This window comes from Pristis pectinata, chromosome 14, assembly GCF_009764475.1.
Source record: "Pristis pectinata isolate sPriPec2 chromosome 14, sPriPec2.1.pri, whole genome shotgun sequence".
NCBI lineage: Eukaryota > Metazoa > Chordata > Chondrichthyes > Rhinopristiformes > Pristidae > Pristis > Pristis pectinata.
Window position 1 is genome coordinate 16,582,337 of NC_067418.1, and position 27,947 is coordinate 16,610,283.

General features: G+C 39.5%; 2 protein-coding genes across 2 annotated transcripts in view; one reads left to right on the top strand and one right to left on the bottom strand.

Annotated features, from left to right (window-relative positions):
- The window catches only part of ano3 (anoctamin 3), a 364,194-nt gene that overhangs the window by 251,861 nt on the left and 84,386 nt on the right, over positions 1-27,947 (top strand). Inside the window, exon 15 of the mRNA XM_052029629.1 lies at positions 10,821-10,881. Coding sequence (XP_051885589.1) covers positions 10,821-10,881 — 61 coding nt within the window. The remainder of the gene's footprint in view (positions 1-10,820; positions 10,882-27,947) is intronic.
- Positions 10,028-27,796, bottom strand: LOC127577934 (mucin-15-like). Its single transcript, XM_052029628.1, has 4 exons — positions 27,636-27,796; positions 17,729-18,431; positions 15,836-16,006; positions 10,028-11,212 (listed from the first exon to the last, which is right to left on the bottom strand). Exons 2-4 carry the CDS (start codon positions 18,390-18,392, stop codon positions 11,040-11,042), a joined length of 1,008 nt encoding a protein of 335 aa, XP_051885588.1. The 5' UTR covers positions 18,393-18,431; positions 27,636-27,796; the 3' UTR covers positions 10,028-11,039.

A 27,947-nucleotide genomic window follows, 5' to 3' on the forward strand; every position in this document is an offset into this window, starting at 1 on the left:
GCCCCACATCATTTGATTCCCTTAGTATCAAAAACTTCATTGATTTCTGTCTTGAATATATTCAGAGATGAAGCCTTTGTGGCCCTCAAGTAGAGAATTCCAAAGATTCATTACCCTCTGGGTAATGGTTAACCCAGTCCTGAATGGTTAACCCCTGTTTCATTGACTGTGCTCCTGGTTCAAGACATCCAGCTCAGGGAAATATTATCACTGCTTTTAAACATAAGAAATTTACGCTCCACTGAGATTACCTCAAATTCTTTTAGATTCTAGACACAGTCTGATTAATCACTCTTGGTGGGATAAACATCCCATCCCAAGAATCAATCTTATGAACCTTTGTTGAACTCTGTAATGCAAATGTATCCTTCCTCGGACAAGGAAACCGGACCTATTGACAATACTCCAGGTGAGGTTTCACCTGATCCTCTATAGCTGCAGTAAGAAGTCTTTACTCTTGCACTCAAATCCTCTTGCAATTGAGTCCAACACACTACTTGCCTTCCTAATTGCTTGCTGTATTTGCATGTTAAGTTTCAGTGATTCATGTACAAGGACGCATGGGCCCCAGCGAACACCAATACCTTTCGTTCCTTCATCACTTAAAAAAAATTCTCTGCTTTTTCATATTTTTTCAAACAAGTCTGTAAATTTACAAAATATACACATTATATTTTGTAAGTTTATAATTCATTTTGTCACACTTGAAAAAGTTAACTAATCATTCTGTACATTGCAGTTACCATAATACAATAATATAATTCCATAGCTTGCATTTTATAAAAATGAGGCTGATATTCAAATAGAGGAAAATACTTCTGTCAAATAATTGCTTGATTTAGCATGAGATTGTCTGTGATGCTCAACCTCAAGTTATTTTATTGTGCGGATGCCTTGCGTTAATCTGGCAATGGATGCTGAAGGATATTCATTCTTCATCTGAGAATTAAAATTTAATTTCTCTGTTACAATTTTGAAGCGATCACTGAAAAGCAAGAGTAATACATTTTCATCGACTGAAATTTAAAATTAAAAGAATTCACATTGATTTTGGAAACTGGATTATATCATTACAACTTTGCATGCATTTTACTTCATTCCACATACAGCTTCAGATACAAACAACATTTCCGTCTTTATTTCCATATTGTTTTTTTTATCATACATTAGGAATGTTTATGATTGAAGATCATTATATTTCCTCTCGTGAATTAGGGACTTGTAGATAATGAATAAGGATGTCTCAGACAGACAGAATTGGTTGTGCTGTTTATAAATCTAATTTACAAAGGTGTGGATTGCGTCTCAAAGCTTCACTTTGCTTTTTTGGATTTGTACTTGAGTATGTATTTGATAAATTTTCTGGTACTAATTTAAGTGGCTTTACCCATTGATTTGATATTGTTCATAAAACTGCTTATGCTGAAAATATTACTTTATGATAAATACATAACACTGCCAATTCTAAAGTACTTTACAGCATTTCATCCATCAGCACTTTACTGTTTCCATGTCCCAGTGGACACGTTGGTTGACCGATTGATTATGTTGCACATTGAAACTGATTAGTGAATAAAAGACAATCCTGTAGTCTACTGGAACTTTGAATGGGGCAACAACTGTGTAAATTTAACACTGGAGACAAATATACAGTATGCTTGATCCAAATACATGGTTGCCAAGGATTCTCCTGTCAATGATTGGGAATATAGTGGTAGCAAACCAGTGGACAAATAAGCTTGATAGTCTTCCAGGCAATGAGTGCAGAAATACCAATATGCACTGAAGCCACTTTGTGGAAAGCCGTATCAAGAACTAAAGATATGTATGCTGGACCAATAAATGATTTAAATGCAGCTTACTTGTCTGCAGATGATTTATAATTAAAGCTCATCTTGGTTGTCACTGAAGATTCACTTTTAAACCTTATGCTGTACTTGCTGTGCAAGATTGACATGAGAAAAGTGTACAAACTTTCTAAGGAAAAGGAGATAATTAATCTCATGCATCAAATTCAGAAGGTAGTGCCTCAAATCCTATGGGAGTTTCTTGATCTACCTGTACTGCTTCTGTATTGGTCTATGCATCACACTTCTCCTTCAGCCATTTGTTACAGTGTGCATCTTGTGGTATAGTTCTAAAATTGGAATCTGGCTGCTTCCAAAAAAGGCTTCTGTGGGGAAAACTCCTTGCCTTCATACTTTTTGAGGATTAGTTCAAAGCAGACAGCTAGATTCTGTGTGAATTTAAGATCATAGCCAAGAATAATACAGTACTTTTTGAAATATTAATTTAAAGAAGTAGTTTTAATTCACAAAAATGTATAAAGTGGCCTGCATTTTGGAATGACTTAGTTAAGTTAGAGGTGTTAAAAAGATTTATAGATAACCTTTCTGAAGCAGTGAATAAATTCATTTTGCGTAATATTTAGTTCCCTGTTTTAGTTAGATCTAATGTGCCACCAATGCATCCTCTAAAACAACATAATGGAAACAGGTGTTTAGCCAAATAGAATTTCAATTGCACATCACTGTGGGGTGTTCCTCTATATTTTCTAATTCAATCTAATTATTTGCAGTGACTGTAAAAAATGTGATTATTCTCAGCATAATTTTTACATGAGGCATTTTACACCGAGAATCCATTAGCTAAGTCACATGATTTGCAGAATGAATGTAATGCCAGTGGATAAGTGGATCTTTTTAAACTGTTGGTGCAAACATAAAATATGGAGACTTGTCAGTGAAGACATTCTAAGTCCAGAAATATTTTTCAAATGATATGCTGCTAATCAAGCTGTAGTTCAATTAAATGTGTATGTATTCTTTTTTTTCAGTTTTTATACATTTTAAAATAAAACATTGAGGGTCATTTTATGACTGTCTACAGCCATTATTGGAAATTTGGATACCAATATAGTCAGCAAATTGTTATTACCAGTGTCCTATCTTCCAATATGCTTGAGTGTAGGCTTGGGTTAGTGGGCTCATTTAATGTCTTCTAGTTGCTCCTGGCTGCATTGGTAAATTTAAAATTTAATTAAAAATAAATGTTAAGTTCCTGGCATCCTCCAGGATAGACAAAACTTGGACAAAATGTAGACATTTGGGAAAAGTCAAAATGTCAGCAAGTCTTTTAGCTTCAGAGCCTGTGGAAATAGCACATCCTACTGCTTTTTGGAATGAAGCTTCTGATGAGTTTGTGCATAAAACTCTAATTTCTTAGCATGCTATTTTGACTTAATAATTATTGGAATAACTTCAGCCAGTTTGAATAGAACTTCCCTGATTCATTTGTATCTTCAGTTCATGAAATACAAATCTTAGATGCATATGCATAGTCCAACTGCTCTGAATCTTAACAAAAGCTTGAGTAAAATTATCTCTGAACCTGGCTATTATATTTATGCACCACCTGCTGGTGAGATTTAATTTCATGTAATTGTATTTAGGAAAGTGCAAATTGATCAGCCAGAATTTGCTGTGAAAATAACAGAGCCTGATGGCACTTGCTTTTATTTATGGAGAAATAGAACATCTCCAGGCATGGAACAGATGAGTGATTAAATGCACGTCTCTAAACATTACTATCTGAACATCAGGAAATCAACACAATTGATTGCAGTGTCATTGGGAGGAAGAGGACAAAAGAAAAGAGCTGATTGGGAGCCATCAATGCTCTTCAGGGCTAAAGTGGAGTTTGCAAGGTCCTGGATGCTGGTTAGGTTGTATGAGGACCATATTGTCCAGCAACCTGGAGAGAGCAATTTTACAACGGGATCCTTGTCCAGACAACAATGCTCTTTTATGTACGGGAAAAGGGCCTAACATCTGTCTCCCACAGTAGTTTTCTATGCCTCTCTTTCATGCTTTTTCAATAAGACAGACATTGCAATTCCACCATGGAATATGTCTGCTTCATTGGGTCCTGCAAAACAAGCTCAGGTTCAACAAGTTTCTAGACCCCATATGTTAATACCTGTACTAGTGGCACAGGGGCATATCTGGTAGAGCCACTGCTTCACAGAACCAGAGAATTGAGTTCAATCCTGACCCCAGATGCTGTCTGTGTGGAGCTTACACATTCTCCCCGTGACCATATGGATTTCCTTCAGATGCTCTGGTTTACTCCCATGTCACAAAGACGTGCAGGTTGGTAGGTTAATTGGCTACTGTATATTGCACCTCGTATTTAGGTAGGTGATAGAATCTGGGGGTGGTGAGGGGGGTTGATGAGAGCGTGGGCAACATAAAACATGGGTATTAATGTAGGATTAGATTAAATGGGCAATTGATGGTTGGCACAGATTGGGTGGGTCCGAGGGCCTGTTTCCTTGGTGCACCTCTATGACTGTGACTATACTAACAGAAATTTAGTTAACACCCTTTGACAGTCACCAACTTTCGTCAATGCACCATAGAAAGCATCCTATCTGGATGCATTACGGCTTGGTATGGCAACTGCTCTGCCCAAGATCGCAAGAAACTGCAGAGAGTTGTAGACACAGCCCAGCACATCACAGAAACCAGCCTCCCCTCCATGGACTCTTGCCTATACCTCTCGCTGCCTTGGTGAAGCAGCCAGCATAATCAAAGACACCACCCACCCGGGTCATTCTCTCTTCTCTCCTCTTCCATCAGGCAGAAGCTGCAGGAGCCTGAGGGCACGTACCACCAGGTTCAAGGACAGTTTCTATCCCACTGTGATAAGACTATTGAACGGTTCCCTTATACGATGAGATGGACTCTTGACCTTACAATCTACCTTATTTGACCTTGCATCTTATTGTCTACCTGCAATGCACTTCCCTGTAGCTGTGACACTTTGCTCTGTATTATGTTATTATTTTTACCCTGTTCTACCTCAATGCACTCTGTACTAACTCAATGCACTGTGTAATGAATTGATCTGTACAAACGGTATGCAAGACAAGTTTTTCATTGTACCTCGGTACAAGTGACAATAATAAACCAATACCAATACCAGACATGGATGGTTTCTCTTCCATTCAGGTTTTAGTGCAGTCCAGGTATTCCAAAAGGTTTGTTCTGAAATGTAGCTTGGATAGAAAGAAGTGGGTGGATCTGATTTGGAAGAGATCTGACAGAATTGCTGTGTCCCTTTGATGCTAAGCTGCAGGGAGCCAGCAACAGAGGCTGTGCCATCTGCTGCGGAATAGTCTTCAATGTGTAATTATTGCAAAGATTGCTGCACCAATATGCAGCAGCTTTTGTTTAAAGACAAGCACATTGTTGTGCTTTCCTTTGAAGTCTTTTACACGGACTGTTTCATATTTGACATAACAAGGTGTTCCGGAGTTAGGAAACCAGACATTTAACTTCCCTTTAGCTTCTTTACTGCTGACTTTACCTTTGCTCAACTGGGAAACGTTATCAGTTTCATCAGGTTGGTGGCCTCTTCCACAATGTTCTCATCAAACAAGGGCAAAGGTTGAGGTCTCCTAAGGATGCGGTCACTGACGGAGGTTAGGCATGTGAAGTAGCTGGGTCGATGATTCATGAACAATAAACCAATAAATATGTTAGGGGTTATAAATTAGATCGCAACCCTTCACCTCCATAAATCGCCCTGAGATTGTGAATAACCAATTTTTGTTGCATCTGATGCAACTGTTCATTGGCTGCACACCTCAGTAATACCTTGAGTGGCTAGCACCACATAAAGCTGAGCTCGCACTGGTTAAAGCCAGATGACTTCTCTTAACGGAGAGATGTACTTTAGTACATTCAAGGGATCCAGCAGTGGTGGAAGCTACAGCACAATAGCACAAGCAGAAGCTTGTGGAGACCAGATCACTGGGCGTTTAGAAAAGAAATAGGTCAGGGAATTGAGGACTATGAGGAACTGGTACAGAAGAGGAGATGAGGCCTGGGGCAGGTCTGCCATGATCATATTGGATGGTGGCACAGGTTTGCGTGGCCAAGTGGCCTGCTGCTGCTCCTGTTTTCTTGTATTTTGATCTGGAAAGGGTTAAAGAATGACACTAAATGGAAGAGATGGTTTTTGTTTCCTGGTATGCTGGCAGCCTTGGTGGAAGAGATGCCAAGCAAAGTGGATGTGTTTCATCCACAGGAACTTGCGTGCTGAAGGCAGTGGAAGCAGTTATCCATGTTGATCAAGGCCAGGTCCAACTCAAGAGCTGGATGTAGTACCACAAGAAGTTCAATGATTTTACATACTGTATGTCGTGAATGCCATTGAAATTGCAGTACTACCCTTGCACACTGCTCAAGGCACCACACCTCCTCCACTCTCCTACCAACAATTGTGACTTGTAGCTTACACTTGTATCCTTCACCCTACCTCCACACTGCAGTAAACCCCATGTTAACACCTCATTGTTTGCATGTGTTGCCAGTTGATTACCCATGACCGTACATCATCTTTGTTTAACACTCACAAGCACACAAGAAAGCAGCTGACTACCACCACCTTAAGGATAATTAGTCATGAACAATAAGTACTGACCTTGCTTGTAACACCCACATCCCAAGAAATTAATAAATAATAAAAACGCTTCACTGAACTTTATGGATCAGCCATGTTCAACTTCTTTATATTGCCAGTTCTTGATATTTCTCTATGTTTCACCACTTTGTTCTGTTCAATCCAATTTCAGGATTTTAATATCTTGGTGTGGCTGAAAGGTCCTGTGAAACATTAATTTAACTTTCTACAGAGGCTAGCCTGATCTGCTTGTTTTTGCAATTTATATTCCTAACTCAAGAAATATGACCTGTATTTTTTCTGCATTATTCAGGATCATTTCAGTATTTATTAAAACAAAACTGAGGTCTAGAATATTGATGATTTAAATGTTTAATTGTTTCTGCTGTTTGTGGAGGAGAAACATCTGAAAGACATTTGGACAGGTTCATGGATAGGAAAGGTTTAGAGGGATATGGGCCAAATGCAGGCAAATGGGACTATCTCAAGAAGACGGCATGGATGAGTTGGGCCAAAGGGCCTGGTTGCCTGCTGTATATGACTCTAAATCATATTCAACAATCCTGCAAATGAGAAAAAGCTGAGCTGCAAGCAGTAAATGTGGCCCACATTCAGACTCAACTTTCAGAACCACCTATGCTAGCTTTATGTGGGTGAAGTGTTAAGTGCATGTGAAATGTGCCGCAGGGTCTTTATTTTAATACTTATTCATTTGCGGGGTGTGGAGGTCACTGACAGTGCCAGCATTTATTGTCTATCCGCTGAACAGAGGAGGGAATTAAGAATCAGCCACAGTGGTGAGTTTAGATTGTCAGACCAGGTGCAGACTGAAAGATATTATTGAACCAGAAAGGCTTTCACTGCGATTTATTAGTTCCATAGTTACGATGACTAAAACTAGCTTTTATTTTGAAAAGTCCAGATTAATGTGATTACTTGAATTTAGTTCCCCAACTGCTGTGGTGGGTATTGAATTCAAGTCCAGGACCCCGGTTGTTTGTCTAGTAACTTTACCACAACACACCATTCTCATTCTTCAAAAGATGTCACGATCAAATCAACAGTCAAATACTGTACCTGGAATATTTTGAAGCTATTTAACTTATTCAACAAAATAATTCAATTGTGTTGGGGAAGAAATGGGTCAGATTAAAGGGAGTGGTTGGAATTGCTTACTGCGGTTCTGATGTAACAATTTCAAGATTGCGCCCATCAAGAATGAGCCTATTGTTTTGTTCGAATACAATGGAATGCCCCAGTGCTGTTCAACTAACTTGTGCTCACCTTTCATGTAAATTAGGTATCCTCCCAGTACCGCTGGAGTGCTCAAACTGTGGTCCAGATTCAAAGTTGTTCACTTTGGAAACTACATTGTTCCTCATCTATGGGGGTTTCCCTCCTTCATTTTAGTCTTTGTTTTGACTCTTCCTGCTTATGTAGTATTTTAGCAATGTGAGTGTACTTTTAAGAACAACATGTTCCATCTAGTATATGTCACACCAGCCACCATTGTTAATTGAGTGCTGTCATCAATAAGGGATGCTTTGTTGGGAACTCTATCCTTGTTACTTGCTTTAAAAGATAACAATACAAAAGCACCTTTGGACATTAAAGCTTGATATCAGATGTTTCAATCCCAGAAGACACAAGTTTTTGGCTGAGTTCACCCTGACACTGGTGGGCTCAGTCAGTTCATTGATGTGCTGGAACAGTGATCCTAGTGATAGTGCAGTGTATTATCCAGCTCTGTGTTAATAAGTGTCAGCTAGCATTGAACAATGTCTCTATGCTTTGTGAAGAAGTAGTGTAAATCATGCCTAACTTGTGATGTACCACCTTGACTAGGAGGTTTACTGCATAAAACAGCCAATTCCTCTCCTCTTTTCTCCAGAGACCTGAAAATTGATGTGTTTATTTGAATGAACAAAATTGAACTTGACAATTTTGAATAGGCATCCTTTCTCATTTTTGTTATAACTGGCCACTTCAGATACAATCATCAACAGTAATGATAGCAATTATTCTCTCTCCATGAGTGCTTGCTGACCTTCTGGGATATTTACAGCAATCTCTTTAATTTCAGGTTTCCAGCATCTGCTATGGTTTGTACATCTCAAATCCAATATTGTTCTTTTTCTCTTTCTCGTTTGTTTTCATTCATCTTCCTCTGTTGACACCTCCAGCAGACACATCAGCTTTAATTCACAAACCTTTACCAACCTCTCTGATCTGACACCTACTCCACATGTGTTATTCAGTTCCTTAAGGTCACTACCACGTCACAAATAGTATCTTTGTTCTCTCTGCCCCCCTCTCCCTGCTCTGAAACTTAAAACACAATTGTTTTCTAACTTGTCCTAATTCTGGGTGCAGAAAAGATTTACAAGGATGTTGCCAGGACTAGAGGACCTGAGTTATAGGGAGAGATTGGCCAGGCTAGGTCTTTATTCCTTGGAACACGAGGGGGCAACCTTATAGAAATGTTTAAAATTATGAGAGGCATTGATAGGGTGGATGGTAACGGTCTTTTCCCCAGGGTAGGGCATAGATTTAGGGTGAGAGGGGAAAGATTTAAAAGGGATTTGAGGGGCAACTTTTTCACACAGAGGGTGGTGAGTATATGGAATGAGCTGCCAGAGGAAGTGGTTGAGGCCGGAACAATAGTATCATTTAAGAAGCACTTGGATGGGTACATGGAGGGGCGGGGCTTTAAGCGATATGTGCTGAATGCAGGAAATTGGGACTAGCTGGGTGGATACCATGGTTGGCGTGGACTTGTTGGGCCGAAGGGCCCATGTCTGTTCTGTATTGCTCTAGGACTCTGTGATGAAAGGACATCAATTGGAAACATTACTTCTGTTTCATAGATGCCTCTGACCATTTGACCTTTTCCAGCATTTTCTGTTTTTATGTGATTAACATCAGTTTATCAAAAGTAATTGTTGTTTTATGTTGTCAACCTTTTAAGGACTGTGCCACGTGACTGACTGCTCTTTGGACTGCAACAGTGTGTGTAAAAACTCACAGAGGTGATCTGCTTGAAAGAAAGTCACAGGAGGATTGCTTGTGACCTTACTGACTTCTGATAATACTGACTTCTATCTTGTATTTTAGAGAGTGAGTGAGAGAAATGGAGACATCGTTAGAGAAGCATTCAAGGCAGATCATTTCCAGTTCCATTGTTGACCGTGCTGCAGTAACTTGAATAGGGATTTGTACTTTAATCGTTAAATATCTCCACAACCTTACCCCTCACTTCGTAACATCATTTATATATACAACCCTCCTCTAATTATATTTGTTTGACTCTGGCCTCTTGTACATCCCAAACTTCCTTTGCCTGCTGCTGGCAGCTGTGGGATTCCCTCACCAAATCCTCCTAACTCTCATCTTCATTTTCATATCCTTTAGGAGGCTGCTTCGAGACTGAGCAATAATTTAGTTACCTGTTCTAATGCCACCTTCATCCTCCTTGTGTAATTTTATCCGCACACATTCTGCATGAAAGGTGCTTTATAAGTACAAGTTAATAAGTAACGGGAAAATAAGACAAAAAAAATATCACTTTTATGCTTTATTGTAAATATTGAGCAGAAGTAGTTTTGATTTGTACATGATTAGTGTACAAATGAATTAAGTGTGCCTTGGCAAGGCAGTATCAAAGCAATTATATACTACTCAGAGTCAGAACTTCTTTTAAGCTGAGCAATATTACTGCAGGAATGAACATAAAAAGCAGATACCCCAATCTTTTAAATTGGGGCGATAACAATTTCAAAATGATAGCATTAAAGATCACTGCACATGAGATTCAGTGCACCTAAAAAAAACAAGAATATTAAATGGAATGTTGCTTTTATACCAAATTAAACCCTTATGAAAAGCCAAACTAATTTCTTCCAAAATGTGGCAATATGAATAATTTATAAGATTAATGTACATACTGAAGAACCTATGTCTTTTCTAAAATGTTGAATACTATGCCACACAGTACAACCACATTTCTGCTTTTCATTGGGAATTATGTTCAGCAATGGTGACAAACAAAGAATCTTATCATTGACTAAACATTGATATCAAAACATCAGTCTTCTCATCAAACTTACATGCTATCTAATAGTAAGATCTTAAAATATATGTAACTCTGTCAACTATGCCATCATGTATAAGTAAAACATTTAAGTATTAATTTATCAAAAGTTCTCACTATTAAGTTTCTGAAATTGACAATGCTTTCTCTACATCCACAAGTTGTGTGAAATCCCAACGTAATACTCTGAGGATTTGTGTGTTGATTGAGAGCAGTTTCTGTAACAAGGTAATTAGTATTTCCTTTCTTTCTCTTCCTCCAGGTTACGCATTTGTTTGATAATGGAGGCACTGTTTTCTTTGCCATTTTCATGGCTGTCTGGGGTGAGTACAGTTTCAAATTTGTTGTTTTTATACATATAAACTTGCCCATTCTTTCAGATTTAACATGTTTGTTGTTATTACTGACAATAACAAAAGTATCTGTACATTCTCTCCAGTGGTTTTCATTTGTTTCCATATCAGAAGTTTTGTGATTTAGGTTATGCGACGTTTCCATACATAGGTGGTAAGTCATCCATCTGAATCCCATAATTTACATTGCCCAGCGATTGTCCACTGTAAGGTGATGTGTCATTCATGGCAGCAGGGTTGTAGTAAGCTGCTCCTTCTTGATACCTTAAATCAACAGCATCTTCTGTGTTCAGACGAAGGACTGCAAATAAATTCAGATAGAAGGTAATTGCATTTGAAATCAAGCAGATGTACATGGTAGATTGATAATGTTGTAGTGACCTATTTAGCAATCTAATTATGCTGGCAATGTCTGCTACTGAGTGGAGCCATTTAAGAGAATTCGTCAGTACATCTCCAATATAATATTAGAGTCATAGGCTATACAGTATGGAAACAGGCCCTTCAGCCCAACTTGTCCATGCCGACCAAGGTGCCCATCTAAGCCAGTCCCATTTGCCTATCCATGAACCTGTCCAAATAGCTTTAAATATTAAACATTACAACTGTACCCACCTCTACTACTTCCTTGGGAAGCTTGTTCCATGCACCTATCACTCTCTGTGTGGAAAATCTTGCCCCTTGGATCACCTTTAAATCCTTCCCCTCTCATCTTAAACATGTGGCCACTAGCTTTCTCTTTGCTACCTATAAACAACTTATATTAAACATATTTGGGTAGCCTCAATGCAGATCCTAATAAATCCCATTCATGGTATATCATGAATGGAATTCTCAAATGGTTCAGTTACAAATGGATTTTTGGCTTACCTTGCAATGAACAAGTGAATATAAGAGTAGGGAGATTATGCTAAAAATATAGACAACATAAGTTAGACCATAGCTTGAAAACTGTGTACAGTTCTGATCATCACATGAAAGGAAAGAGCTGATCATACTGAAGAGGATGCATTGTAGATTTACAAAGATATTGCCAGGAATGGAAATTGTGGCTTTGAAGAAAGACTAGATAAATTACAGTTGTGTTCTTTGGAACAAAGGCTGAGGGGAGACAAAACTGAAGGTATGAAATGATGAGGAGCCTAGTTAGATCAAATGGGAAGGACCTATGTCCCGAAGCAAAGGATTCAAAAACTGAGTTGGGGACTGATGTGCATAAATTTAAAGTATTTTGGTTGCAAGTTTTTTTTTTGGGGGGGGGGGGGCGGGCGGGGTGAAGAACACCCACAGAGCAGCAGTGATCTTGAACTCTCTGCCTAAAAGAATGTTAGATGCAGAAACCATCATCACATTTTAACAGTGCATCAAGTGCTGGAAGACAGAATTTGGTTAGGTAATTCTTATTTGATCAGTACAGGCATAATGGACTGAAGATCCTCCTTCTGTGTCTTAACTTTTCTAAGATTTTCTGATTCTAGTACTGATTTGTTTTTGTGTTTTAGAATGGGTCAGGGATGACTCAATATTCAAGTAACACAAGTAAACACTTCAAAGTCCCCAGCATTGCTTGTGTTAGAACTACTTCATTTCTATCATTCCAGACCATCCAATCCAGGAAACTGCTGCCTCTCCTCAATCAGTCCAGTTGCCAAGACGATGATGAGGAGATGTGCAAATTAAGTAGTCAGGTTTCAACAACTACCAGAAGGCCCAAAAGCATTATGGACTTCTGGGAAAAGACATTATGAATGAAAATTGGGCAGCAATTGAACTTGTCTTGAATATTATTAAAAGACAGAATGACACTTCAAAATGTGTGTGCTGTGGTTAACTTTTATCTCTTAACCAAAGTTAAAACAGGTAGCCTGGTCATGTACATAAATGGTGTTTGTAGGATCTTGCTCTTCATAGTATCACCAATTTTTTATATTACACTGAAAAGGCAAGTTTTTGGCCTTTATGCTCCTTTTGCCATGTCTTGAAGTCATGAAAAGTGCTCCATAAATTTAAAATGTTTTTCATTTAAGTATAAAATATGTGAGAAGATCTCATATTTCACAGAGAAATTGTGAAAGGCTTTTCAAAAATGATCAAAGCATCAAATTGCAGTAGTTCCATGCTGGAAGCTTTTCAATTTTTTTATGTGATATTATTTATCCCATTGCCTTGGCGTTATTGTGCTAGTTAAGAGCTGGAATTTACTACCTGTTACAGTGGTACAAATGAAAGTAATCAAGATTTTCAATAAAGTATTGGGTATGTACTTAAGGGAAAATCAATTGCAAGGCCTTGGAACAGGGAATGGGACTGGATGATTTGCCCACCCAGATGATGAATAAAGTACTCTTATAACTCCATGTATGTTTCACACTATACCTGTCAAATTATAAAAAAAATAACTTTTTTTGCTTGTGGAAACAGCTCAAATCATTGTAATAATACAAACAGGATCTATTTGCCAGGTTGAAAAGAATAAAATTAATCTTGGACATGCCTCTTTGTTGGCTTTACCTTCTGTGCCAAACTTAATATAGCCTTACAATCAGCTTTTTCTGAACATGGATAAACTTTGACTTGTAGCAGTTTGTGTTTTTTTGTGTGAAATTGTGTATTGCAAGGAATTACTTCTGCAGAATCACAAATGTATAATTTTCTTTTGTCTGCTTTCCTTTTAAAAGCAGGGTTGTGTGGGTGGTTCTCTTACAAATTGAAATACCAAGAAATAACAATTATAACAAACGTTCAATGAAGCTTAAAAGTGCTTCTATTATTTTGTGATGGGCCAAATGACATTTTTCTTGACTATCTTCCCTAATTCTGCATTTAATCTATTGAAGGCTTTGTTAGAGGAACTTGGTTGTATTGATTGATTTGCATAAGGAACCAAACTTTATCTGACAGATACTACAAAGCACATTGATACTCAGATTGGTTGATTGTTAAGATTAGTGCAAAGTGACATAATTGCATTTGCTGCAACTACAGTGTAAAGCCACCCAAGCATTATTTCCGAGCTGCCCGTTCTCTCTCTCCTCTCTTTCTCTCTCTGCCCCCCTCTCTCTTTTCTCTTCTGTAACGGATCATAGTTCACAGAAACAAAGGAAGCTGCAGACAAGAAGTGGGCAGCACACTGCACAGCTGGAGTGACACACTGCTGCCTCACAGCTCTGCTGACCTTGGTTCAGTCTTAACCCTCAGTGTTGTCTGTATGGAGTTTGCATGTTCTCCATGTGACTTTCCTCTGAGTGCTCCAGTTTGCTCCCACATACCAGAGATATACATGTTAGTAGGTTAATTAGCCACTGTAAATTGCCCCTAGTGTGTAGGTGAATGGTAGAATCTGGAGGGGGGGGGGGCTTTGATGGGAATGTAGAGAATAAAATGAGATTAGTATAGATTTCATGTAAATGGGTGTTCTCAATGGTTGACATGGACTGGATGGGCTAAAGGACCTATTTCCATGTGTATGACTCTATTACTCCATGAGGAAGTAGAATGGGTAACAAGTACAGAATGGAATTCAGAATCAGATTTATTATCACTGACCTATGACGTGAAATTTGTTGTTTTGCAGCAGTGTAACAGTGCAAAGACATAAAATTACTATAAGTTACAAAAATAAATAAATAGTGCAAAAAAAAAGGAACAACAAGGTAGTTGTTCATGGGTTCATGATGGTGGAAGGGGAGAAGCTGTTTCTGAATTGTTGAGTGTGGGTCTTCAGGCTTCTGTACCTCCTCCCCGATGGTAGTAATGAGAAGAGGGCATGTCCCGGATGGTGAGGGTCCTTTGTAATGTATCAGTATCAGGAGATGTGAGATAATAGTGTTATAACATTATGAAAGACTTTACTATGGGCTGTGGAGGCTAGAATCAAGATGGCAGTCAATGTTTATTCACTTAAATGAGCAAGTAAACCAATATGCCTAGAAATTCACCCACAGTCAATAGTTGCATTGTACACCAGTTCTGAAATTTGGTTCTATTGTCTTCAGTGCAACCAAAATTTGGAAGCAAGGAATGGCACACAGCAACACTATATGGTGGGGTTTATCAATTTTGACTGGGGAGGAAGTTGAAGGGAATAATATTTCTTGAAATCTTGTGGGAATGGTGGAGATAGGCCGTCACTCTTTTAAGGATAAAATGGATAAATATTGCAACCGAAGACTGATGTGAAGGTGTAGGCAAAGAACCAAGTATTGGAATTGAATTTGTAGTAGTCTTGCAAAGAGCTTGCATGGATGGGCAGAATAGTATCCTACTTTGCTGGAAACTTCGAAACAGTTTTAGAATATTTTGCATATAGCATTTACATTTTCCCCAGGTACGATAGCTTAATAGGGCAGATTTTCCACTGACTGATGAGGATCCCTATACCCCCGTCCCCAACCCCTACCCCCCGAGCTTGCCAATAGCCTTCTCTTGGGACATGTTTTCCTTTGGGAGGCAACTCCCAACTGATTGCCACAAATGGTCTCTTATTGACTTTGACAGCTGGCAAGGCCCGAACCCAGACTCATCGCCTGTTGAATGTATGTGAACATCTTAGATATCCACAAACATTCAAAAACACTGTGGCAATACTAAAAATTAAAGTTATTTAAAAAATAAAACACTAAAAACTGAATTAAATGAAATAATTATACTTTATCTCCAGGAGCTGTTTCTTCCCAATTGTATTGTACTAGGTTACCTTGACGTTGGCTGAACAGCTAGATGTTCCAGCCTAACAGCTAAGAAATCCAAGGAGACCTGTGATGCCCTGTTGGACTCTGAGGAAGTCCAGTAACATTCCCGCGGGTGTCCCAGAACCAGCGGTTAGTCGGAGCAGCAGAGTACACTCATTTTGTTTGCTCCAATAACTAAATGAAGCTGCTGAGAAGGGTCAACATTTTGATACAGAGTTTTATTAATTGCTTACCTGGGTCATTGGGGAAACTATCATACAGTCTGCGATGGCTGATGTTGTCTGACTTTCTGCGTGTACACAAAACGTAAACAAGAAGCAAGACCAGGGTGATACCCAAAATGGTGCCAAGTATGGCCCCGATCACCACACCTCCTTTATCTTCATTGCCCACAGGCGTTAGATCTAAAACATTATGGAAATAATTATGATTACAAAATGGCACTCATTTAGCAAAGCTGGCCTGTTACTGCAGACTGTTACTGCCTTAGCGAGTTACTGCAGAATATTACTGGTTTAATAATTTATGATTCAGATGGCAGTTTTAGTTCAGCTGTAAACAGCTATGCAGAAATTGAAGCAAAACTAGTTCATTGGCTTAATGCACCTATTAACTGGAGTTTCCCTATGTTCCATTAGCAGGACTGCCCAGTGAAAATACTTAGATTCACAAAACAGTAAGTCAAACACATTTTGCTTCAGAGTTACTTCTTATACTGCAATGCCAAATGAATTCAATTTGATTCTGCTCCCTGCAAGAATTGCACAGATGAATTTTAGAAGTAGCTTCAGGTAGTGTTGAGCTTGGGCACTAAAAATGATAGGCTTGTTATTTTTACTCCAGAGCTTTCTGACTGCTGGTAAGAAGGCAAGGCCAATGAAGCCCTTTCCTGTACTGTCTTCTTTCCTCTATCTGTCTCTGTCAACTGGAGGCAGAGTAGTCATTTGGGGAGACTTGTTGGACCCACTGTTCAGTCATTCAGAAGTAAGTTGTGGTTTTAATCACATGCAATCATTATTAATTTTTCTTTCTAAAAAAATACTTCTTGTACTTTTTGTTGTGCTGGAATGTCAAAGATGTGTAAAAGTGATTAAAGCCATTTGGAATTTTGACATGGGACAAAGTTTCATCCTCTGCTTTTGCCCTCTATTAAAGTCTATCAGTGATGTTCTGTGGGTGGGGCCTCTACACAGTCACTATCTGGACTGCACCGTCCTTCACAAGGGTGAGGAGGGTTGGCATGATCACCCATGCAGAGCTGACTCTGAAACTCTCTGAAGAACATGCTCATATTTGAAAATGCACTGTCATTTTGATAAAGTAGTTGGGGAGATATTGCATCCATCGGCAGGAAAGTAGAAAGGCAGATGACACCATGTAAGGAAATTGGTACCAAGCCAATGGGAAAGTAGAGTAAATTGGGAGCAATGGCAAACACTTTCACAGACCTGTCAGGGACCTGTTGGCCAGAGGCATAATGGGCTGTGCAATTGTAAGTTAAAACAAGAATGTAATCAAATGATTTACAATAAAAAGTCATGCTATAATAGTTGAGAAGAATTACATCCTGAACAGCTGGCTTTTCCAGTTTAGCATTAACGTAGATTGAGAACATTCGAGCTAAACATATTGATAACAGAGTTGTGCAGATTGAAACTTTCTTGTCCTGAACAGTGCAGGACCACGGAAAATGCCAGACCACAGAAATCGCCCACTGATTGTCTTCCTCTGAGCAGGAGAGCTATTCTCTTAATGTACCCAAATACTCCCTGGGTTATGTAAGGATTCTGTTCCTGAGAACGGTCTGTGACCAGAAGAGTTGAAAATGTTATCGGCTGAGATCGCTGTCAGCTGAGATTGCAACAGTTACACTAGTAGGTTAATTAGCTGCAGATAAGTACAGATCTTAGTTAATTTTAGATCTTAGTGAGATCTTAGAATTAGTTGATTAGTACAGATCTATGCCACAGATTCAAAACATGCTGGGCCACAGAATGTCTGTCAGAGCATTTCAACCTGTATATGTTTGCCTTCTGGGTTAATGTGGTTCAGGGTTACAAGTTTTTGCAATGCTGGGGACATAAATTAATAAAATATACCTTTGATAATCATTTTAAAAGTCTTACCTTTCCCATTGTTAGTTGCTGCTTCACTGGTTGTATTGATAGTCATAGTAGTGGTGAAATCATTGGTGGTTGTTACAGAAGTTGCTGTACTACTGATTGTCGTACTGTTGGTAGATGAGGGTAAGGTGGTTGAAATTGTACTAGCGTTGTTACCTGGGCTAGATGTTGAAGTGTTGCTGAATATTGTTGGTCGAGAATCTGTAACATTTGTGCTTGCTGTGGGTGTATATTCTGTGGTGAGTGTACCATTAGTTACCATAGATGTCATATTAGGATTTGCTGTTGTCGTATTCAGCTGGCTGGTGGTTTCTGCTGGTTCAGTAGTGCCATTGCTTGTATCAATGTGATTTGTTTCTGTAAATACAGTTAGAGAAGTGTTTTCCGCTGACGTAGTGTGTGGGGCATTCGTGCTTTCCATGGAAGTGCTCAAATTTATTTTCCAACCAGTAACAGTGGAGTAGTTGTTGGTTGACTCCACAGAAATTGTACTGAGAGTGGTAATTATAGATGTTGCGTCAGTGACGGTTGAATTTATCCCTGAAGATATTGCATTACTAGGCAATGATACTATTGTATTGTCAGTAGTTGTAGATTCCGAAGTTCCAATAGTCCAAAGTTGGCAAGTTAGACAAGAGGCTATTAAAACCATTAGAAGCAATTCCATTGTGTTGATTCCTTTGATAAATATCTCCTGAATTGAATCCTGGAAAAGATCATCTCATTAAGCACAGCTAAGAATTTTCCACAATAGTTTCTTTGGAATTTAGCCCATAACAAAACCAAATTAAGCCAAAACATAGCTTGTTACATTTTGAATGACAAACCTAATTTATAAATGAACACATTTTCAGATACAATAATCAGGGAGAAATAACTAATAAGCATTTGGATGTGTTTGAGTTCATTCAGCAGAGCCAGACAGATGTGTTAAAGGCAAATTGCATTTGACTGTCGCCAGTGAATTTTTTGTTGAGGTAACGGAGAAAGTTGATGAAAAGAATGTAGGAGAGGTTGCCTACATGGATTTGTAGAAAACATTTGATAAATTCCCACATAAAAAGTTGGTGAGCAAAGCTAAGCATGAGAGTGAAGAGTAGCAGCATGGATAGGAAATTGGCTTAGGAGGATAGAAAGCAGACATTAGTGGCAAAGGGTTATTTATTCGGTTTGGAGAATGGTAGGCAGTGGTATTCCCCAAGGGCCAGTGCTGGGGCATCTTTTTTTGTTACATATTAATGATATAGATGTGGGTGCGTAGGGAAATTCTGAAATTAGTCGATGATTCTGAGCACGGAAGTGTGAACAGTGAGGAGGAAAGTAATAGACTGCAGGAGGATTGGATAGGCTGGCAAAATGTCAGCAGTGCCAGATGAAATTTAATGTAAAGAAGTATGAAATGATACAGTTTGGCAGAAAACAAGAAGAAAAAAATAGATACAATATCATAATTCTAAATGGTGTGCAGATCTGGCCAAATGCTTAAAAGTGGCAGGCCATGTTGAGAGAGAAGTTAGTATTTAGGATTCTGAATGGTGGCACAGAGTACAAAAGCAGGGAGATTGTATTGAATCCATAAACGAGATAGGTGAGGCCAGAACTGGAGTACTGTGTTCAGTCTGAGCACCTTACTTAAGATTGGATGTGAAGTTCCTATAAAAGGTGGAGGAAAAGAAATAACAGAACAATTCCAAGAATGAGGAATTTAAGTTAAGGCTCAGACTGGAAATGCTGGGCTTGTTTTCTTTGGAGAAGATAAGTTACAGGTGACATTTAATGGAGATGTACAAGACCATGACTGGTTTAGACTTGGGAACAAGAGGGAAGTTGTTCCCATTAATGGCTGGTTCAAAGAGTAGAGATCACAGATTGAAAATGTCATGCAAAGGATACAAGGGGGAATGAAAGGGAATAGTTTTTTTCATGCTGAGAATAGTTTTGATCCAGAACACACTTCCTGTAAAGGTAGCGGAAACATCATGAAACCACACAAAGTGGGACTTGTGAAATATGTTGGATTGCATTCGAATGTTAAGAGCTTACTGGGCTGAGCCTGCATCATAAGCTCATTGCTCAATTAAATGAGGCAAATGTGAGATTTTGCAGAAACAATTGCAAAATGAACATTTTAAAATTGGTGTTGTAGATAGTGAGGAAGGTTGCATAAGGCTACAGCAGGATTTGGATCAGATGGCAAATTGGGCAGATCATTAGTAGATGGAATTTAATCCAGACAAGTACATGATAATGCATTTTGGAAAGTCAAATGCAGTAAAATGTAGGACATGTACAGTAAATGGTTGATCACTAAGCAATGTTGATGAACATAGAGTCAGACCTAGGGGTCGAAGTCCACAGAATCAGAATCAGGTTTATTATCACTGACTTGTGTGTCGTGGTTTGTTGTTTTGCGACAGCAGTACAGTGCAGAGACATAACATTATTTATTTAATTTGTGGCGCAGAACAAAAAGGAATAAAGAAGTGGTGTTCACGGATTCATGGACGGTTTAGAAATCTGATGGCGGAGGGAAGAAGCTGTTCCTAAATCGTTGAGTATGGGTCTTCAGGCTCCTGTACCTCCTCCCTGATGTTAGTCATGAGAAGAGGGCATGTACGGGATGGAGTGGCAACACAAGTCAATAGGGCGATGAAGAAGGCATATGGCATGCTTGCTTTCATAGATCGTGGTTTAGAATGTAAGAACTGGAATGTTATGTTGCAACTTTACGAAACACTGATTAGTCTGTACTATAGGAAGAATGTGATTGCACTGGAGAGAGTACAGAGGATATTCAACAAGAAGTTGCCATGATTGGAGGACTTCAGTTCTGGAGAGAGATTGGATAGGCTGGGCTTGTTTTCTCTGGAGTGAAGGAGACTGAGGGGTGACCTGATAGAAATATTTAAGATTACGAGAGGCTTAGATAGGGTAGACAGTAAACACTTTTTTTCCCAAGGTAGAGTTATCAAGAAGCAAGAGGACCCGTGGCAGCCAGAGCAGGTGTAGAACAGGTGGCCATAGGGTTGAGGGAAGCCAAGGTGGGTTGGGTAAAGTAATGGAAGAAGGGAATTGTATGTCTTTGGTGAATGTGACCACATCCCCTTCCTCATACCACAGTGAGGTACAGGCTCATTACTCAGGTAGGGATTGTAGCATTTCATGTCTGTAGATGATTTCTAAAGGCTACAGTAAGTATTAGAAGACCCAATAATTAAGTATGTAATGCAATGCAAACTCAGACAGGCACTTGTATTTGGCGACACATGAGTTTCATGGTCAGAACCCTTTAATTCACCTCTCCTAGCCATCCTGATGAGCTGTTTGCACTCTGTTTTACCAGTATTTAGAAACCCAGTTTTACTGGTATTTAGAAACCTAGTCATAGGTTGCCCACTGAGGCTCCGATTCTGTCAGAAAGGTAAAAATGAATATCCCATCTGCTGATGATGTCATAATGTGGGTGAATGATACAGATAAGCCCTGCTAGGGTAAATTGTGCCCAAAACTGTCTGGTCCAGTTTTTCAAAGGACTGGACTTTACCTGAAATAGGCACAATTGTGTGAAAATACCCATAAGAAGAAGATAGAAGCATGAGTAGGCCCCTTAAGCATGCTGTACCATTCAATATGATCATGGCTAATCTACCCCAGCCCTCAACTCCTGTTCTGTGCCAGATCCCCACAGTCCACAGTCCTCAGTCCTCAGTCCTCAACCTTTCAAAGTTTTATCTACCCCCGCTGTAAATACTTCAAATGCACTTCCCTCTCCAACTCTTTGAGGTAAGGAATTCCAAAGATCCACAAAACTGCGTTCATGTACATTTTGTACAAAAAAAATCAGTGCTGCATGGTTTAATTTCTAGGTTGAAGACTCTTTCAGCAGGATATATAACTTCAGATGTTTCCTTTCAAGGTTGCTTGGATAGTGACCCAAATCAAACTCCATTTAAAGCCCTGTCCAGTCCCTGTACACTTCCATCCCCCATCAGGAAGGCTTCAAGGCTCTCCGCTTCCTCCTTGACAACAGACCCAACCAGTTCCCCTCCACCACCACCCTCCTCCGTCTGGCAGAACTGGTATTCGCCCTCAACAACTTGTCTTTCGGTTCCTCCCACTTTCTCCAGATCAAAGGTGTATCCATGGGCACTTGCATGGGCTCCAGTCACGCCTGCCTTTTCATCGGCTATGTGGAACAGTCCACGTTCCAAACCCACACCAGTAACAGTCCCCAACTCTTTCTCCGCTGTATTGATGACTGCATTGGTGCTGCTTCCTGCACCCATGCGGAGCTCATCAATTTCATCAACTTCATCTCCAACTTCCACCCCGTCCTCAAGTTCACTTGGTCCACCTCTGGCACCTCTCTCCCCTTTCTTCTCTCTCTCTGTTTCCATCACTGGAGACAGATTATCTACCGACATCTTTTACAAATCCTCTGACTCCCATAGTTACCTTGACTACACCTCTTCCCACCATATCACTTGCAAGAATTCTATTCTTTTCTCTCAGTTACTCTGCCTCTGCCGTGTCTGTTCTCATGATGAAGCTTTCCATTCCAGGACATCTGAGATGCCCACTTTTTTTTTTCAGAAAATGGTGTTTCACCTCCACTACTATCAATGCAGCCCTCACCTGCATCTCCTCCATTTCCTGCAAGTCTGCCCTCACCCTATCTTCCCCCCCCCCCAACATAGCAGGGATAGGGTTCTCCTTGTCTTTACCTGCCACCCTACGACCCTCCACATCCAACACATCATTCTCCGCAACTTCTGCCATCTCCAACGGGATCCCACCACCAGGCACGTCTTTCCCTCCCCTCCGCTCTCCTATCAACCTTCCACAGGGATTGCTGTCTCCATGACTCCCTTGTCTGCTTGTCCCTCCAGACTGATTACCCTCCAGGCACTTATCCCTGCAACCATGCAAAATGTAGCACCTGCCCCTACCCCTCCTCCCTCACCACCACTCAGGGACCCCCACCCCCCTCCCCCTTTGCTTTCCCTCATTCCTGTGGCCCCTTCACACCTTCTCCTTCCCCTCCCCCATCCTCACAACCTGCCCACCTCCTTCCCTTTATTCCATAGTCTACTGTCCTCTCATATCAGATTCCTTCTTCTTCAGCCCTTCCACCTATCACCTCCCAGCTTCTCATATCATTTCCTTTTACGCCCTCCTCCCCCACCTACCTACCTTTCCTGTCTCACCTGGACTCACCTATCATTTGCCAGCTTGTGCTCCTTCCCCTCCCCCTACCCCTTTATTCTGGCTTCTGCCCTCTTCCTTTCCAGTCCTGATGAAGGGTCTCAGCCTGAAACGTCAGCTGTTCATTGCCCTCCATCTATGCTGCCTGACCTGCTAAGTTCCTCCAGCATTTTGTGTGCACTGCTTCTATTTAAAGCCTAACCTTTTGATTTAATATTGAGTAATAATAGGTGTGGTCTTGCGTGAGTGAAATTAAAATGTCATTGAAAAATGTTTGCAAAGAATGTATATTGAAGACGTCTTCTATGCCAAAAATATTGAGCTTGTGACTAATGTGATTTTACTTGGTAGGTATTTTAATAACACAAATTAATGTTTCTGGGCAATCATGTTTGTATTATTATCATGAGCTATTACAGTGTTAAATTGGACACCATTTTATGCAACACACCCACATTTTTTCCCACAAGGGCAGAGTACATTTTCAACAATTAATTATCAGCCCTTTCATCAGTTCTGCATACCTCATTGATTACATCATCTGCTGAAAGTTTAATACATTGTTTATCAGCAATCAGTGCAATGAGATCCGATAATGTTCATTTTGTGGCTAAACTAAAGCAATGTATTGGGTACAATGTAAGTGTGCAGCAGAAATTAACATTTCTATTTGAATTGATCTTAGTTTAATTGATTAATTTCTTTTGAAAGAGGTTTACGGCAAAATATTGAGGTCTGTTTGGCTGAATCAAAATCACAGAATGTTGTGTGAACTTAGATACTATTCAGATAATGTTGGATGGAATTTGGTGAAAATCACATTGCATTCATAATGCAATTTGACCACTGTTTTGGTATTGTAGTCACAACAGCAATTCCCTTTTCTATATTGGCTGACCTTAGAAGACTATGCATTTGTTTGCATCTTCCATAAAATAACTTACATTAATGTGGTGTAGATAATGTGATAAAACATATCAAGGCCTCATAGGTTCACTACCAAACAAAATTTTATACTGAGGCATACAAGGAGATGTTATATCTGGTGACTGAAAGCTTGGCCAAACAGCTAGGTTTCAAGGAGAAGGAGGATGAAATTCCGAAGTTTGGTGCCAAGGAAACTGGAGGTCAAAAACTGAAGGTGTTCAGGGATCATGTAAGACTGCAAGAGATTACAGATATACATCTGTAGTGTGGAGGCCATCAAAGGATTTTAAAGCATTAAAAATCGAGAGTTGGACGCAATTATTTCTGACTCAGTGGTCAGAAACAAAAGTTCAGCTTGCATCTTGTTACTCCAGCTGCTTCCCTTCATTTGAGCAGTTCATCTATTTTCCAGTCTCACCCTTGGGAATACAGATTGTCTTTGAGCTAAGGAGTAACAACAGATATTAGATGTCTGTCTTTCTCTCCATTACCAAGAACAGTTTACAACGTAAAGACAAACGCAGTAGATTCAGCTTCCATTCTCTGCTAACTCCGGATACACTTTACATAAAACTTAGATTTGACTAGAAACAAACTCACCATCCACCTGGCAGCCAACCCACCTCCAACCTGCCTCGAATCTGTAGCTTCACCCATACATTTATCTGAGTGGCATGAGATTCCTTTCCTCCAGGCTACCCTTAAAATTCAGGCAGTTCAGTCTTCAAAAGTAATTTAACTCATTCTTTTGCTTAGGTATTGTTTATTACTCTTTCAAAAGTCACCATTCCATCTTTAGGTAGCTCACAGTTGACCACATCATTTTCTACAAATCCTGTTGTATTACCAACCTCCCTTACTGTCTAAAGTTCTGGAGGATATTACAACCTAATTCCATCCTTGCTTTCCTCACCATCATCTGGGTGAATCCTTTCGGCCTGACTTCCTCAGCCCCTGAGGAACAGAAACCACAGAACGTCATTGCAAATATTTTGGATGATCCTTTCATTCGCCTTCATTTCACCCTGCCTTGGGTATGATGGATTATTCATTTTTTCGATACCACTCTCTGTTAGTGTACCCCCTTTGGATCATGGACCCATTCAATGCAACTTTTGGAAATCTTTTAGGACAGTAATTTATGGGACAGCCTGAGGTTGAGAATAGTACTATATAAAATGCCAGTTGTCTTTCCTTCTTATGCTTCAGGCCACACATTTATTTACCTTATGTATATCTCGAAGATTCAAAGTAGCTTTTCTACTATTTTTCACCCATTTTTCCCTGCACAACCTAGTTAACTTCTGCATGTATACCAATGATACCTCAATATTATCTGTTCCACAATTTTTGCTCTATATGATTACATATTGGTGATTAGGTAGGAGGAAAAAAATCAGGTTTTTTCCTCCAAATTGTCAATGCCAAATCTTTATTCTTTGACTCCCAACTAAAGCTTTGTATCTTCAGCTTCTGATTTCATTATTTAGATGCTTGCTGAGTCTGAGTTCTGATAATGTACCAGTGTAATGCTGAGCTCAAACTAGAACCAAGCTTGACACTATGTCTCAACTCCATCAGCAGGACTACCTTTTCCAAAATATGGGTTGTCTTGGTTCCCACTTTATTCCTATCTTTATGAAGCCAAGCTTTCATCATTTCCAGATTCAACGTTTATAACATCCTTCCTACTACACTTCTTAGATCTGCCTGATTTAAATTCCAGTTCATCCAAAGTATTATATTCACTCTTGCATGGAGACCAATTTATTAGTCACTGATATCTGCCTTAAAAGCCATTGGTTTCTTACCCTTAGCATATTGAATTAAAAGTCTTTGAATTGGTCTGAAATTGCTCAGTTGGCTCACTATATCCTACCTGTGCAACTGCTTGCAGCTAACTTCATTGTTCATAACCTGCACCAAATGCAACCCGCTCTCTCTTCACACCTCCTGTCTAGATCACCTTTATTAAGAGTACCTGGGATCATCTGCCTCCCAAAGTGGAGATTTTCATCCTAAACCCCTGGGCATTGCTAAGTCACTCTTCATTTTCTCCTTAAACAAATTTCATGACTGAATCTTAATTGCTTCTTTTAACAGCTCCTTCTCTGGTATGAATTGGTCAGAGTACTAAACCGGCATAAAGATATAGAACATAGAACAGTACAGCACAGGAACAGGCCCTCTGATCCATGATGTCTGTGCTAAACACAATACCAAGTTAAACTAAATCTCTTCTGCTTGTACCTGATCCATATCACTCCGTTCCCTGCAAATTCACATGTCTATCTAAAAGCATCTTAAACATCACTGTCGTACCTGCTTCCACCACTACCCCTGGCAGCCCATTCCAAGCCCATTCAATTATGAAACAATTAAGGGATTGTGAAGATGCAATACTGGAAAGAATAAACTCAAAATTCAGGTCATAGAAGTAACTTCCAAGTACAAGAAGAGATCATGTCACACCAATTGGCCTTTGCACAATGTGCAGTATAATTCCAACCATAACAAATTTTCTGTCCTCTAAAATGTCTGTCTGCCAGCTGTAAATCACACAGTATTGATAAGAGGTTAGAAACTGATGTCTGCAGTGTAATTGTAGCAAAGGTATAAAAGAGTATTCTCATATAGTTGAATCCTCTGTGCATTAAATAGGATCTTAAGCATTTTCCTTAAATGTTGCCGAACTTTCAAAAGGCCAGCACAGGCATAGTGGGCCAAATGCCTCCTGTAGTGTAAGATTCTACGGCAATTATACCAAATTCCACTGCGGGCTGCCGTCCAGCACATTCTCAATTGCACAAAAAGAGGCATTTCACTGTATGTTTTGATGTACATGTGACTAATAGATAAATATCGTGTCTTATAAATTCACACGGTGCATAGATCTTATGAAGATAAATATTAACTCCCTTCCAAAGCCTTGCACCAACTTCTGTATTGGTGTGTATGGCAAACACTCTTTAATTTGAGAAAATGTAAGTTAATTTAGGCACACACCTCAGGACATAGGTGTTAATGCATTATTACAAAACTTTTATTTTCACACTAAGAGTTATCTGAGAAAGACAGGAGTTTAGTGCCAATAAAGAGACTTAATGTGGCAGGTTCCAAAAAATACCTGCTAACTTGTAGCACAGACATATATTTTCTTAAAACAGAAATATTCTGAGATATGATTGGAATATGTTATTCATGTAATGTGATTCTGCAGCTACATACTGTTGCAAGAGAATGAGGGCAGAAAATGAGACAGCCTGTAATGAGCATAAACATCGCCCAAAAACCTTCTGAGTGTACAGGCCTGCTTTGTGCTGCAAAATCCTTTATAATTCTAAGTCAACTAAGCAGGTTTCTCAAGAGATACAATAGCAGAGATCTGGTGACAGATCACTCCACACATAATCTTTACTTTCATCAATAATTTCCAAAGACAAGGTAGTAGTGTACCCATAGCCTGCTATTCCCTGAATATTCTTCACCGATATTTAGCATTTGGGTTATGGGTAAACATGCTACTGGAAAAGTGTGTTGTTCTCTTCAACACAAGTAGTTTTGGTAAACAGTGAAAGGAAAATGTGTCATTAGGTATCCTGTAGTTTAGTTTGCTTCTGTGCTGTTAGTATGTGCAATCCAAGCAGGAAATGTACACAGCAACTGTAGCCGACACTGATTTACTGAGCAAGTCTAAGAGAACTGTTCCACAGTTCAAACTATTCCACAGTTCAAACTATTTCAAATTCAACATAAGTAAAAATGAGAGAAGACTTACCTTATTTAAGCTAATGCGATTCAAAGAGGGGAGCAAACTGTTGCAGTTGTTGGTGTCTCCAAGTAGGTTATGTCCTGTGTAGTTCAGGTGAGCACAACAGTGTAAGCAGTGGAATGGTGAATGAATTTAATGAGCAGGTGTGGATACTTCTTACAGTCAGAACCGGATAAACCTGATCAGCCATTTGATGGTATTCATTTACATGTACAGAGAATACTTACACCCTATAAACAGGCAAGATAGGTGTGTCCTGTTCACTTAACCACTTTACAGTTTTGTGCTGAAATATTTCTGTGACGTACACTCCTTTGT